This window comes from Cervus canadensis, chromosome 30, assembly GCF_019320065.1.
Source record: "Cervus canadensis isolate Bull #8, Minnesota chromosome 30, ASM1932006v1, whole genome shotgun sequence".
Taxonomy (NCBI): Eukaryota; Metazoa; Chordata; class Mammalia; order Artiodactyla; family Cervidae; genus Cervus; species Cervus canadensis.
In genome coordinates, this window is record NC_057415.1 from 34539147 (window position 1) to 34553469 (window position 14323).

At 43.0% G+C, this 14323-nt stretch overlaps 1 protein-coding gene and 1 pseudogene across 5 annotated transcripts in view; both read left to right on the forward strand.

The window, feature by feature from the left end:
* Positions 1 to 10261, forward strand: part of PRPF4 (pre-mRNA processing factor 4) — a 20073-nt gene extending 9812 nt beyond the window's left edge. For 4 of the 5 annotated variants that reach the window (XM_043453558.1, XM_043453559.1, XM_043453560.1 and 1 more), the window contains exons 5-14: positions 85 to 164; positions 338 to 431; positions 960 to 1054; positions 2380 to 2438; positions 2892 to 3015; positions 5344 to 5433; positions 7946 to 8068; positions 8181 to 8288; positions 8379 to 8497; positions 9372 to 10261. In XM_043453558.1, coding sequence (XP_043309493.1) covers positions 85 to 164; positions 338 to 431; positions 960 to 1054; positions 2380 to 2438; positions 2892 to 3015; positions 5344 to 5433; positions 7946 to 8068; positions 8181 to 8288; positions 8379 to 8497; positions 9372 to 9565 — 1086 coding nt within the window. In that variant the 3' untranslated portion in view covers positions 9566 to 10261. Of the gene's footprint in view, positions 1 to 84; positions 165 to 337; positions 432 to 959; positions 1055 to 2340; positions 2439 to 2891; positions 3016 to 5343; positions 5434 to 7945; positions 8069 to 8180; positions 8289 to 8378; positions 8498 to 9371 lie in introns of those variants that run through there. The other variant, XM_043453562.1, reaches the window with a different exon arrangement.
* A 2117-nt stretch (positions 10262 to 12378) lies between these two features.
* Positions 12379 to 13159, forward strand: LOC122432070 (annotated as a pseudogene).
* Positions 13160 to 14323: the final 1164 nt, after the last annotated feature.

Here is a 14323-nt window from a genome sequence, read left to right on the forward strand (position 1 = left end):
GGGCAGTTACAGTAGGGAATTGATAGCTATGAAAAAGGCAGGGATGCTTCAGGCTTGACATTTCTGCTCTTATTTAACTTTCAGTATCAGCAGACCTGGTACCATGAAGGACCAAACAGCCTGAAGGTTGCTAGATTGTGGATTGCTAATTACTCACTGCCCAGGTAAGGAGAAATTTGAGGAGGAGGAAGAAGCATACTTCTTATTTCCTCTCAGGGACTGAGGATCTGCTTTATAATGACTGTGGTTGTTAGTTGAAATTGAGAGGTACAGAGACTTCTGTGGACCCTTGTTTCCAGCCTGTCTGCCCAGGGTAATGTTGTTTTCTGTGTTACAGAGCAATGAAACGCTTGGAAGAGGCCCGTCTCCATAAAGAGATTCCTGAGACAACTAGAACCTCCCAGATGCAAGAGCTGCACAAATCTCTCCGAGTAAGACGCTGTCAGCGATTGCCCAATGTCTTAAAGATTTCTGCAGTATTTATTAAATGTTCTACCTTGGCCCGCCTCTGGCAAAGAAAGGCAGCTATACATCATCTTCTTTGCTTGCACTGTTGCTGCTTGGGAGGATCCATCAGTTAAGGTGGCAGGGGACCTACTGTCCTCTGTACCAGGCAGAGGCCTATGGTTCCTGTCCTTTAATCCCTTTTAATATGTTAGACTGTGCTTTAGATCTTGCCATGGCTTTCTGGCTTATCTTTAGCTGACAGAGAAGCTAGCGACACAGACTGCAGATGACTGCAGATGACAGCATGGGGGAGTTCCAGAGAAGCCTTGACTCCATTCATTCATTCATTCATTAGTAGAAGTGTCTCCTGACAAAAAAGGAGGGGTGGGGAATCTTAGGGTGGGTTAAAACTGAAAAGGTTTTTTTTTTTTTTTTCTTTTTTTTTTATGGTAGAAAAGCGAAGAAAATCTTGGGTTAGCAATTAATGATTCCTTGTTTGTCCTTTTTTTAAGTCTTTGAATAATTTCTGCAGTCAGATTGGGGATGATCGGCCTATCTCCTACTGTCACTTTAGCCCCGATTCCAAAATGCTGGCCACGGCTTGTTGGTAAGTCCCATTTTACAGTGTTTTGTTTCATTTTGTTTTGTTTTCCTTAAATGGGGTTCTGGGGGGAAAGTCAACTTTTGTTTTAGAAGGCCATTGCTTGGCTTCCCTGGTGGCTCGGCTGGTAAAAAATCCGCCTGCATTGTGAGAATTCCATGGACTGTATAGTCCATGGGGTCGGAGAGTCGGACACGATTGAGCGACTTTCAGAAAAAAAGTGAAAAATAGAAGGCCATTGCTATCCCATTTTCCTCTGCTGCTCATGATCACATCAAACTAGAGATGCTAATATGTACCCATTGTAGTTTATAATAGAGCTTTCAATTAGCATGTGTCAGTCATATTCTTGGCATTAGCATCATTTTGGAGCAGATATATTAATACAGGGAGTTTATGGACTAACTATACACACTTTGATATAGCTTTTCTTTTTTAGTTATGTGACCTAAGCAAGATACTTCATCTCTGTAAGCTTCAGTTTCTTTATCTGTAAAGTAAAGCGAATTACTGTTTTTGTGTATATTCTGGTTTCTTTTTGCCATGGCATGTGCAAAAAACCTTTAAGATGTGAAAACTTTGTTGTTTTGTTCTGTTCAGTTACTTAGTTGTCCTTGTGGGACATTGTCATCTAGTGAGGGGCAATCTTCCTTACACTGTACACAGAAGCTACTTGACTAGGCAGAAATCGAGACTGCCATTCAGGAGAAAACCAAGGACCTACATAGATCCGTCCACCTCTTCAGGCCTCAGCTCTCTTTATTATAAAGTAGCGATGGCTCACTTCACTATGCAGCAGAAGCTGACACGACATTGTAAATCATCTATACTCCATTTAAAAAGTTGATCACAGAAAATAAAGTGAATACACAAGTAAAGCGGAAATGATCGTTCCTGTCTTAGGGACCTCACAAGTCTGTTATAAGGATCATTTGAGATGTTAAAAAAGTAATTGGTTGGAATTTTTCAAAATAAAGCAGTTTTTTTTAATTACTTTGTAAGTAGTAATATGCTATTCATATTTAAGGAGATAATATCATTATTAATATTACAGTTAGATAGTTTAATTTGTCCTACTTTCCCTAGAAATTGGTCCAAAAGTTAAGAGCAGCTTGTGCTGTAATATTTATAGTCCAGTAGAGGCCTTTGTTTGCATCAGACCTGGCTATAGCTTTCCTACATACCCTTCAAATGATAAGCCTTTTCTTTTTTTGTCTGCCACTGTAACGGTTTTGGGGGGTAAGAAGAAGTTGTCCTTTAGTAATGTTACCAAGATACCTTTTCCTTCCCAGACCAACCCTGGCTGAGATGCTTTCCTTTGTATTTGATAGGAGTGGGCTTTGCAAGCTCTGGTCTGTTCCTGATTGCAACCTCCTTCACACCCTTCGAGGTGGGTCATACTCTTACCTAAATCTTGGTCTTTTTCCCAATTCGAACTCTTGTCAAGCAGTATAACTCTTCAAGCTCTACCAGACACTCAAACCCAGTATACACACGATTAATTCTTGATATGATCTGACTTGGTTTGGTTTTCTTTGACTGCAAGGCTGAATGATAATGACGTTATATGCATATTTCTCTCTCATGTCCAGCCCCAGTCTGGCATTTACAATCTCTAAAGCAAGAAACATTTTTGGTGTTTATAGCTTTTTTTTTAAATGTAATTTATACGTTAGTTTAAATTTTAAAAGTTCAATTTTTTACTAGTTGAATAACTACTTTAATACTTTATAGGTTCACTTTTTCTGAACTGTGTGTATATAATATTCCTCATTGTGTATGTTTACACTTAAGTTATAACGGAACAGCAGCCCTTTAATTTCCATCTTTTATACTCCTTCAGGCCATAACACAAACGTGGGAGCGATTGTATTCCACCCCAAATCCACGGTCTCCTTGGACCAAAAAGACGTCAATCTGGCCTCTTGTGCTGCTGACGGTTCTGTGAAGCTGTGGAGCCTTGACAGGTGAATATTTCCTGCTCTGTCCACATGGCCGTCAACACAGTAAATAGTTGATGGGTTGGCCCTAGGGACCTAGAACTCTGTACCTCGGTTTTTGCCTCTACTATAGTGACCACTTTTTCCTGGCTCGTTATTCTGTAACGATCCATTATACCTGCCATGCAATAGATTGACTGAAAATAATACTCCAGACAGCACACTGGTTCTTAGCAAACAGCCACAGGGGAGGGAAAGAAGGTTATGGCTAGCAGTATTGCCAGGGAAGTGATGTCTCCTCCCAACATTGTCATCCTTTACCTAAACCATATTTTCTAATTACAACAGGTTTGTTTGTCTGTTTTAGTGTGTTTGTGATTATTGTTTGCCCAGAAATGGTTAGAAGTACCTTGTTGCCTAAAAGACTTCTGAATTCAGTTGCTTAGTTTTCCTTCTTTGGGAAAGCACATGAAGCTTTTGTTCTAGGATTTTGTGAGGAGCTAATTAGTGTCTCCACTCTACTAGACAGGATCTTACCTGTGAGCACAGCAAGTTTTAATTGGCTTTGGTGATACCTAGCAATATTTGTTCCCCTAGGGCTTTGATTAGTTCTGTGTATGCACATTAACAGTGTTCCCTTTTTAATTGCCCTCTTTAGGGTTTGTGTTTATTTCCTTTCACTGGTGTTTCAGATCTTCTTTCCGCTGTTGCTGGTAGTAGAATTTAATGGCCACTGAAAAGAAATTAAGCCTCTGTTTAGGAGTTCTTCTTTCATGTGGATCCTTGAACAAGCTGAAGTTTGAAATGAAATTATCTATAATCCGCTTGGACCAGAACTGTTTGATAGCGCCCTGCATCTCTATCAAAGTATGTTTCTTTCTAGAATCTCAGCAGTCCTTTGGTTCAGAGAAATTATTTTGCTTGTTAGGTTGAAGTATCTTTTATTTTTTTCTTAATCTTAAGTGGTATAGAATTAAGAGTTTGTTGACATAGTGAACTGAAATAAAAGGACAGTGTTTATTGAAGTGCTGTGGCATCTGCTTCTGGTTCATTGACTACACTGAAACCTTTGACTGTATGAATCATAACAAATTGTGGAAAATTCTGAAAGAGATGGGAATACCAGACCACTTGACCTGCCTCCTGTGAAACCTGTATGCAGGTCAAGAAGCAACAGTTAGAACTGGACATGGAGCAACAGACTGGTCAAAATTTTCAAAGGAGTACGTCAAGGCTGTATATTGTCACCCTGCTTACTCGACTTACATGCAGAGTACATCATGAGAAATGCTGGGCTGGATGAAGCACAAGCCAGAATCAAGATTGCAGGAAGAAATATCAATAACCTCAGCTATGCCGATGACACCACCCCTGTGGGAGAAAGCAAAGAGGAACTAAAGAGCCTCTTGATGAAAAGTGAAAGAAGAGAGTGAAAGAACTGGCTTAAAATTCACATTCAAAAAACTAAGATCATGGCATCCAGTCTCATAACTTCATGGCAAATAGATGAAACAATGAAAACAGTGACAGACTTTATTTTCTTGGCCTCCAAAATCACTGTAGATGTCGACTGCAACCTTGAAATTAAAAGACACTTGCCTCTTGCAAGAAAAGCAATAACAAACCTAGATAGCATACTAAAAAGCAGAGGTATTACTTTGCTAACAGAGGTCCATATAATCAAAGCTATGGTTTTTCCTGTAGTCATTTATGGATGTGATATTTGGACCATAAAGAATGCTGAGCACCAAAGAATTGATGCTTTTGAACTGTGATGTTGGAGAAGACTCTTGAGAGTCCCTTGAACTGCAAGGAGATCAAATCAGTCAATCCTAAAGGATATCAACCCTGAATATCCAGTGGAAGGACTGATGCTGAAGCTGAAACTCCAATCCTTTGGCCACCTGATGAGATGAACTGACTTATTGGAAAATACCCTGATGCTGCAAAAGATTGAAAGCAGGATGAGAAGGGGACGACAGAGGACGAGATGGCTGGGTGGCATCACTGACTCAGTGGACATGAGTCTGAGCCAGCTCCGGGAGATGGTGAAGGGCAGGGAGGCCTGGCGCGCTGCGGTCCACGGGGTCGCAAAGAGTAGCACACAGCTGAGCCACTGAACAGCAAAGAGCGGGCAGTTCCCCTGTGGACACGTGTGACAGCCCCGAAGCTTCTATAACCTTGGGGAGTGGTGAGGTTACTGTTGGCCCTGACATTTTAACAGATGACAGGCACAGTTTGGCCTGTGAGCCCGTGCAGAATGAGTGCCTGTGTGCTCAACAGTTAGGAAAAGAATTCAGTGAATATTTGCATGACTGTAAAATAGTTTACTCACGATATTTGGTTCCTTTTCAGTGATGAACCGGTGGCAGATATTGAAGGCCACACAGTGCGTGTGGCCCGTGTAATGTGGCATCCATCAGGACGCTTCTTAGGTACCACCTGGTAAGCCATCCTCTTTATTCGTCCATACAGGCCTGGGGCACCTTGTTAACCCTTTATGGATAACTGCCAAGGAAATTTTTAGAGTAGAGATCTTCAAGTAATATTTTCTTGGAATGCAATGAACCAGAATCAAAAAAGACTATATGGTACAGTTAAGGCTACGTGTATTTGGCTTTAAATTGCAGTTAATCTGAAATTTCGGTCACTAATTGCCAGAAAGCTAGAGTTTTTCCCCGTTCTCTTTCTTGGCCAATACTAGAAGTGCATTTTTTGGTGGAGGGGGTCGGCAGAGTGGGTTATACATTGTATTATAACTTCACTGCTTATAGATCAGTCTCTTTCATTGATTCTATAAATTCAGTGAGGCCAGAATCTATTAAGGAAGTTTTTGAGATACAGTTTATATGCCGTGAAATGGATTTAAGTGTATAATTTAGTCAGTCTTGACAAATGCATACATTCACATGACCCACATCCCTGTTGTTGGAGGTCCAAGGGAACAAAAAGTGCCCACCAAACTGAGAGGTCATCTTTTTTTTTTTAATTTTGGTTGCACTGCGTCTTCGTTGCTGCTTGTGGGCTTTCTCTAGTTGTGATGAACGGGAGCTGCTTTTGTTGCAGTGCACATGCTTCTCATCGCAGTGGCTGCTCGTTGCTGACTAAGCTCAGCCTCTAGGCTCGCAGGCCTCAGGAGTTGTGGCGCATGGGTGGCCCACGTCATGTGGAATCATCCCGGACCAGGGATTGAACCCACCTGCATTGGCAGGTGGATTCTCATCCACCATACCACAAGGGATGTCCCTGAGAAGCATCTTGAGATGAGTAATCAAGGTGGACAACTCCATCCGTATAACCAGTGGACCAGTTTATTATAGGGTCACTTACAGGGTGGGATCTGGCAGTCAGCAGTCCTGAAGCATTCACAGCTACACTGCACCTTCATGAAGCCGTTGTGGCAATTTTATAGTTAACCTAGAGTATGGGGGTCTGTGCTTGGAAGTAGGAAGTACATTCCTAAGTCAAGATTTATGAATGGGTAACCAGTAGGTGCTGGGAATACATCAGCAAAGATCTTCATTGTTTGACGACTAACAGAGCATGGAGGTTTCCTGGTCCTAATGGTTGTTAAACAATATCTATTAACTATTAATAAAAACCCTTGACAATAGAAAAGTGATTTACCACACAGTACAGTTCTGGGTGGGGTCAGCAGGAGGACAGGAAGAACTGTATGGGCCCAAGATGGCATCATTTATGCTCACAGCCATGCACTTGTTGATAGAACATTTGCATCACCCCAGAAAGTTCCCCCATGCCTTTCCCAGCCAACTCCCCTTTCCAAAACAGCCCCTGCCCTGATTTCTGCCACCATAAATTAAGTCTATCTATTCATACCTTATAAACTCATTTGTGTCTGGATTCTTTTACTCAGCACAACATTTTTAAGATTCATTCTTGTCGTTGCATGTATCAGTAGTTCCTTTTTATTGCCAGATTATCCCTTCTCCCACTGGTGGACACTTGGGCTGTTTCCAGCTCTTGGCTGATAAGAATAAAGCTGCTATACATACTCTCATCTAGTACTTGTGTGGACATATTTGTCTTTCCTTTCTCTTGAATAAATAATACCTTGGAATGCAATTGCAAGGTTATAGGGTAGATGTATGTTTAACTTTTAAAACTTGAAAGTGGTTTTCTGTAGTGTTGGTATCATTATGCATTCCCAGCATTCTAGTGTTATGTTTTTTTTTTTTAACATCCTTGCAACATTTGGCATTGCCTGTCTCATCATTTTGCCCAGTCTTGCAAGTATGTAGTGAAATCTCATGGTTTCAGTTTTTTTATTACTCTGATGACTGTTGGTATTGAGTCATACGCTTATTGACCCTTTGTGTATTTTCTTTTGTTCAGTGTTCAGGTGCTTCACCCATTTTTTAATTGAGGATTTTGTGTTTTATATTTATTTCCATATGTATTACAGTTTTCTCATCATTTGTTGAGATTTTCACTACTGAAATTGCTTTGGTGGCCTCATTGAAAATCATTTAACCATGTATATGTGGGCCTATTTGTATACTGTCTATTCTGTTATATTCTGTTGATCTGTTTGTGATTGATTATATCCCCAGCATTCAATTTAGGACCCAGTAAATGCTCAGTGAATGGAAGGACATAACAGTGAAATTGAGGAAGAAAGTAGGCAACAGAGTCTTTGTTCTGGACCATTCTGAGGGAATTCTGTTTTTCAAAATAGCCACTGAAGTAGTTTTTTAGGCATAGGCAGTCCATAGTTTCCCATTTAGCACCCAAGACAGATATGCTTAATTGTGGAGACATTATTTATGCCAGAAAAGAATTTGTTAATATGGTTGTATGAGTAGTTTCAGAAATATAACTTGAGCTAGAACTGTTGACAGCACTTGGTACATTGAAGCACTTTGTACACTTGTAATTTATAGCACTTTGTACACTTTGAGTGTCTGCTGGTTAATTGTTAGCTTGACTTTTTAAGCTATGACCGATCATGGCGCTTATGGGATTTGGAAGCTCAAGAGGAGATCCTGCATCAGGAGGGCCACAGCATGGGTGTGTATGACATTGCCTTCCATCAAGATGGCTCTTTGGCTGGCACTGGGTAAGGCTTCTTCCACATAGCCGGGGCAGCTCAGTCGTCTCACCTCTGACATATCTGCCTGCTTCCACAGAGAACTGGGTTCAAAATACTCATTCATGAATTGTTTTATCAGGGGACTGGATGCATTTGGTCGAGTTTGGGACCTGCGCACAGGACGTTGTATCATGTTCCTAGAAGGTCACCTGAAGGAAATATATGGAATAAATTTCTCCCCCAATGGGTAAATAAGCTCACTGAACGAGGGGTGGACAGGGTTATTGGTCAGCAGGTACTCTGTGTTTCTGACTTCATCACTATATCTGACCCACAGCTACCACATTGCAACTGGCAGTGGTGACAACACCTGCAAAGTGTGGGACCTTCGACAGCGACGTTGTGTCTATACCATCCCTGCCCATCAGAACTTAGTGACGGGTGTCAAGTTTGAGCGTGAGTTTTCCTTCTGTTGTAACCCTAACTACAAGACAAACAGATTGCATTTGCGTGAAATGCAGGCCAGGGGTTAGCTTAACTTGGAAGGGGAACATGAGAGAATTTGGACCCTGTTGAAGGAACAAATGATAATTTCCTTCCCTCAACCACCCTTTCAGACAGCTGACTGCATACTTCTTGTTGCTAGGAAGTAAAGAAGACTTCTCTGCATGTTTTGCTTTCCATGGAAGGTCCAAGCACTTAATTCTTAATATTATTCTGAATAGGTAGTCTCAGGGAAAGAGCCAAAAGACCTTAATAATGTTATTTGTTTCCCTAAGTCTGTAGTTGTTGCCTTTTTTTTAGCGGACTAGTAGAAATGCAGATTGGAGTGTTGGCATTTTGTGAATGCCAAAATACCATCTTTTTGAAAATAGCATGTTCTAGTGGATTTGAGGACTTCCCAGGTAGCACAGCGGTAAAGAATCCACCTGCCAGTGCACGAGATGCTAGCGACGCGGGTTTGATCCCTGGGTTGGGAAGATCCCCTGGAGGAGGAAATGGCGACCCACTCCAGTCTTCTTGATTGCTTTAGGTTTTTTTTTTTTCCCCCTCATGTGGCATGTGGGATCTTAGTTTCCCAACCAGGGGTCAAACCCATGCCGCCTGCAATGGAGGCATGGAGTCTTAACCACTGGACCGCCAGGGAAGTAACCCACTCTAATGTTCTTGCCTGGAAAATTCCACGGACAGAGGAGCCTGACAGGCTACAGTCCATGGGGTCACAAAGAGTCAGCCACGACTGAGCACACACCCCGCAGATTTGGGTTCTTTTTTCTTACACTGTTTTGAATATTTCAATTCCTGAAGTAGTTCCTCTTCTCTTTTGTAGCTATCCATGGGAATTTCTTGCTCACGGGTGCCTATGATAACACAGCCAAGATCTGGACTCACCCAGGCTGGTCCCCTCTGAAGACTCTGGCCGGCCACGAAGGCAAAGTGATGGGCCTAGACATTTCTTCTGATGGGCAGCTCATAGCCACTTGCTCCTATGACAGGACCTTCAAGCTCTGGATGGCTGAATAGGCAGGACCATGGAAGAAGGACTCAAGCCTCACTCTCCCTTTGGAGCCATTTTCAAAAGAAAGGAATTGATGTGTTTTGTTCTATCATGTGTTTTGCCAATTACCATGTATATAAATCCTCAAAAGAATTGAATTTCTGTCTCAGCTCCCACTTCAGGCAAGCAGCCCAATCCCTGGGTGTTGGTCAACTCCTTCCATGGTCGGAAAACTTTAGTTTTCATCTTCAGGCCCCTCCATGAACTTTGTAGAGGTTGTTTTTATTAATCTTTTGTTTGAATGCCCTCCTGCTTCCCTCAGAGCACTCAGGACTTCGACTTCTTGAAACCTGGCTTTCCACTGCCTGGTACATGGGTCAGGACTCCGTGGGGCCCAGAGAGCAGGCTGGCTGTGCTGTGTGCAGGAGGCCCTCGGGCAGAGAGGCGCAGCTCTCGGCGCCGGCTGAACAGCTCCGGCCAGAGCGAGGGCCCTCGGAGCGGGCGGCGGGGACGCAGAGTGCAGCTGTATCCCGCGTTAGGCAGCAGAGGTTTTACCTCATCCTGTTGAGTTCACTTGGAACGCTGACTGCATCGGGAAGTTCAGAACTGAGCCTCTGCCTCTTCAGAAGATGTCTTCCATTTTGCTTTGAAGTTTGGCATCCTTTGTGTTACCCAAAGCTAGGCCATTGTGTCAAGATTCAATGAAATTTTTAGAAAGCAAACATGATGTCTCTATTGTGCAAGTTCTTTTCTGTTGGTTATTTACGTGTACCCTTCATGTGGAGATAACTCTGGGAAAAGGAATCCCTAATGGGTATTCCTAAACATAAACTTTTTCTTTATTACACACTTGCTACAGAGTAAAATCCTATTTAAAAAACTGTCCTTTAAAGAGTTATTTTGTATAGTGAAGCATTTCCTGAGTCCCAGCCATTGGTCCACAGAGATCCCTTTTTTTTAAGTTCGGGATATAACAAGTGACCTCAAGTATGGCTTATTCTAATTCCATCTCCTTAGTAAGCATTCTGTCAGTCATTTTTTTAAAAATAGAGGACTGTTGCATTATAGGCCAGACTACCAGTGAACTATATCTGGACCCTATAATTCTTATTCACTGACCATGCAGCAGTTTTCTCCTCTTTCCACCCCGGATATACAACCACTGAACACTGAATTCACACAGATTCACACAAAAATAGAATTGGCAAGGATTGTGTATAGAGAATTCAGAAGGGCTAATATGGTGGCTTCTTGGACATTCAAAACACTTGTCCTTTGCTTCCCAAGGAGGCTTGACAGTTACTCTTGTACAAACTATGAATGAGTGACATGTAGCTAAATAGACTTTTTAGTCTGATTTCAGTTACAACCAAGTGTTTGCGCATCCTGTGTACCTCTGGAGCTTCTGGATTATCAGCTCTGCCTTCCGCTGGGCTCTTCACTCTTTTCACTGTTTAACAGGCTCTATTTCCTCCGTAGTTGTGGTGGTGCAAAGTTGTGTCCGACTCTTGGAACCCCATGGACTAGCCCACCAGGCTCTTCTGTCCATGAGATTCTCCTGGCAAGAATACTGGAGTGGGTTACCATTTCCTCCATAGTTTAGCCATGAAAAAACTGTTTTTTTCTTAACTACCTTCATAGTGTGTTGAAAGTAATAATGAACCTTAGTATATTAGCATGCAATTTTTAAATAACAGTGTGTTCAAGATTTTCTCAAAATGAAGTTTTACTATCATTCAAACTTGTCTTCTTTTTTGGGGGGTGGGGTGGTTCCAAGTGATTTCGAAGTAGCAACTGAGTGAAAACATTTCATCTAAGCCTTTGGCAAAAGAAGTGTCTTGTGGAATATACATTTCCTCACTGGAAATAGTTAGAAAGCCTTTGGCTGAGGAGCATACACTAAGTGTGGCATTTCATGATAATGATGAGATAAACACTACTGCTATCACTTAAGAGGGTACTTTGTCTAGATACCGCCAGGTAACCCTCAGGCATCTTGTTTAATCCTCACAGTCTCTCGAATTAATTAATCTTGCCTTTTTTCCAAGCAAAACTGCAGTTCAAAGAAGTAACTTGCTCCAGATTACTTAATTAGTAAGTGGTAGAGTCTGGTCTCTGACCTTATAAGAGGTTTCATAGGACTTTAGTATGTTGGCAACACTGACCAGACCAAAAAAAAAAAAAAAAACCAGTCCAGCCAGCACTGCCTGTTCCCTGTACAAAGCCTGAACTCTTTAACCACTCTACCTTGGATTTGTTTATTTTTTACTTGCATTTATTTTTTGGCAGCATTTATTCCCAGACCATTACGTTTTTGTTTCTTCATTTTCTTCTGGGGTATGTTTTTCTTCTGTGCCACCCCGTCTTCCGGTTTAGGAACAATCTCCTTTTTCAGTGAGATTTTCTGTCCTTTTTTCAGTGTGGCAGGGTCAGTGAGGATTGGGTGAACCCACCACAAGCTCTAAATCCTGTGCCACCTCTCGGGGGCTTTGTTCACCTGGATGTGCTCCGTGGCCAGAGCATCTGCATCTAAGCCCTTCAGTTCAGCATTGCTCTCTGCATCTTTGAACGTGTACAGTAAAAACAGCCCTCTGGACTACCGACCCTGCGTCCAGCCCCCGTTTGGCCTGAGCGCACCTACAAACTCTACCATTGTGACGACAGAACTGCCTGGCACACATTCTGTAAAGGGGTATCCTTCAGATACTTGGTGGCTTTTCAGATGTGCATACCCTAAATGGCCTGGGCCGTTTCACAAGTGTTCTTAAAGTGAACATGTGCAGGTTTTGAACCTCTTGATTTGCATGGTTTTGTGGGGGTTTCTGGGTCAACTGAATAGCAAACCATTTTTAGAAGTCACCTTCTTTGCCCTGGCTGGCAGCGCGGAGGCTGCGTGATGCCTGGAGTTACTGGAAAAGACGTGAACCGGCTGGAGGCTGTCAGAGGGTTGGCCACCTTCCTCAGAAAGTCCGGGAAGCTGACAGTTCCTCAATGGGTGGACACTGTCAAGCTGGCCAAACATAACGAGCTCGCTCGCGCCCTACAGTGAGAACTGATCCTGCACGCGAGCTGCTTCCACCGCACAGAACCTGTACCTCCAGGGGCGCTGGGCTTGGCCCCACGACCACGATCTCTGGGGGGCGTCAGAGGAATGGCCTCATGCCCAGCCACTTCAGCAGAGGTTCCAAGAGTGTGGCCCATCAGGTCCTCCAAGCCCTGCAGGGGCTGCAAATGGTGGGAAAGGACCAAGACAGGGGCTGCAAACTGACATCTCAGGAAAAAGATCTGGACAGAATCGCCAGACAGGTGGCAGCTGGCAACGGGCAGCATTAGAGCAAATGATGCTGGGTTAATAAATTGCCTCATTCCTTAAAAAAAAAAAAAAAAGTCACCTCAGGTCACTTACTGGAAAAGCCTGTTCCACCGTTTATACCACATCACTGCATCTGTTACTGACTTCATGCCAAAGGGAGTTAATTTCATCACTTGTACCTGTGAACTTACAAGGAGCCTACAGTGTTATTCAACAGGAAACTATTTGCATTTTGGGTCAGATGATGCTTTGTTCTGTAGCATGTCTTCAGCATTGCAGCGTGTCTTCGCATTCCTGACCTCTGAGTACCAACAGCCAGAAACAAAACTCACCCCTGCACTGGAGGACCAAAGATTTCTAAATGTGCTCTAGAAGGATGGCACCGCCCAGTGTTAGAACCATTAATATTAAATGCGAAAACAGGAGATGCTGCAGTGTTAAGTATAACCTTCCCTATTCCAGAATACTCAAAGCTGAGTCTTGCTTGGTGAATCAGCCACTCCAAGGGTAGAAGTTCTGTTTTGACTGAAAGGCCTCCACCACATGCTAGCTGGGTGACCTTAAACAAGGTAGCTAAACTTGGGGAGCCCCAGTTTCATCTGTGAAATGGGGGTGAGACCTCCTGAACTCGGGAGCAGTGGGCCCTGGTTCAGAGGCAGGTGTTCCTTCCTGAGCGTCCCCCGGCTCCTCTCTCTGTTCGTCATGGCTCTGAGAACGTGAGCTCATTGCCTAATTCACCCGCCACACGGTTAAGAAGCAAGAAATGAAGTCAGTGGGGAGAAGTGTGGAGTCCCAGCTTCAGTGTAATTACCTGATGGCGCAAATGGAGAGGCAGATGCTAGTCCCCTGGCAGGATATGAAGGCAGCTTTCGAATTTCGTAATGGAGAACTTTTCCTTCACAGTGGAGCTTAAGGCTTTGGTCTTGCTAAACATGAAGTCTGCATGTCTTGGCAATTTGGGAATATCTTATACATTAAGACCCATAAGAATTTATAGAAGCTACCTTCACTAAACTCACAAAATGTTATACAGAGCAAATGAAACCAACTCAGTTTCTGTCCTCTGAAAGCTTATTCTACAAATTCACCCCCCCCCCCCACCAAAACAAAATGTTATCGTTTTGTGATGGTGTTCTAATTTGCTTTGAGGTCATTTCAGAGACCTGAGTCACCAGGTAGTATTAAAAGTGGGGGAACAGAAGTCAGGGTTTTAGATACTGCAGAGGTGGCCACTGGCAGTCAAGCAGCATCCAAATTCTATCCAGTTTTCCTTTGTCCCTAGATGCTGTCATACAAAATAAAAACCAGGATCCCCTGGTGGTGTTGCCTGGGATGGGAGCCAAGGCTTTTACTCTATCCGGAGTTTCTGCCTTACCCCCCTTTTTTTTTTTTTTTTTTGGCTGCACCTCATGGCATGTGGAACCTTAGTTCCCTTGCAGTGGACTCGGGATGTCCTAACCACTGGACTGCC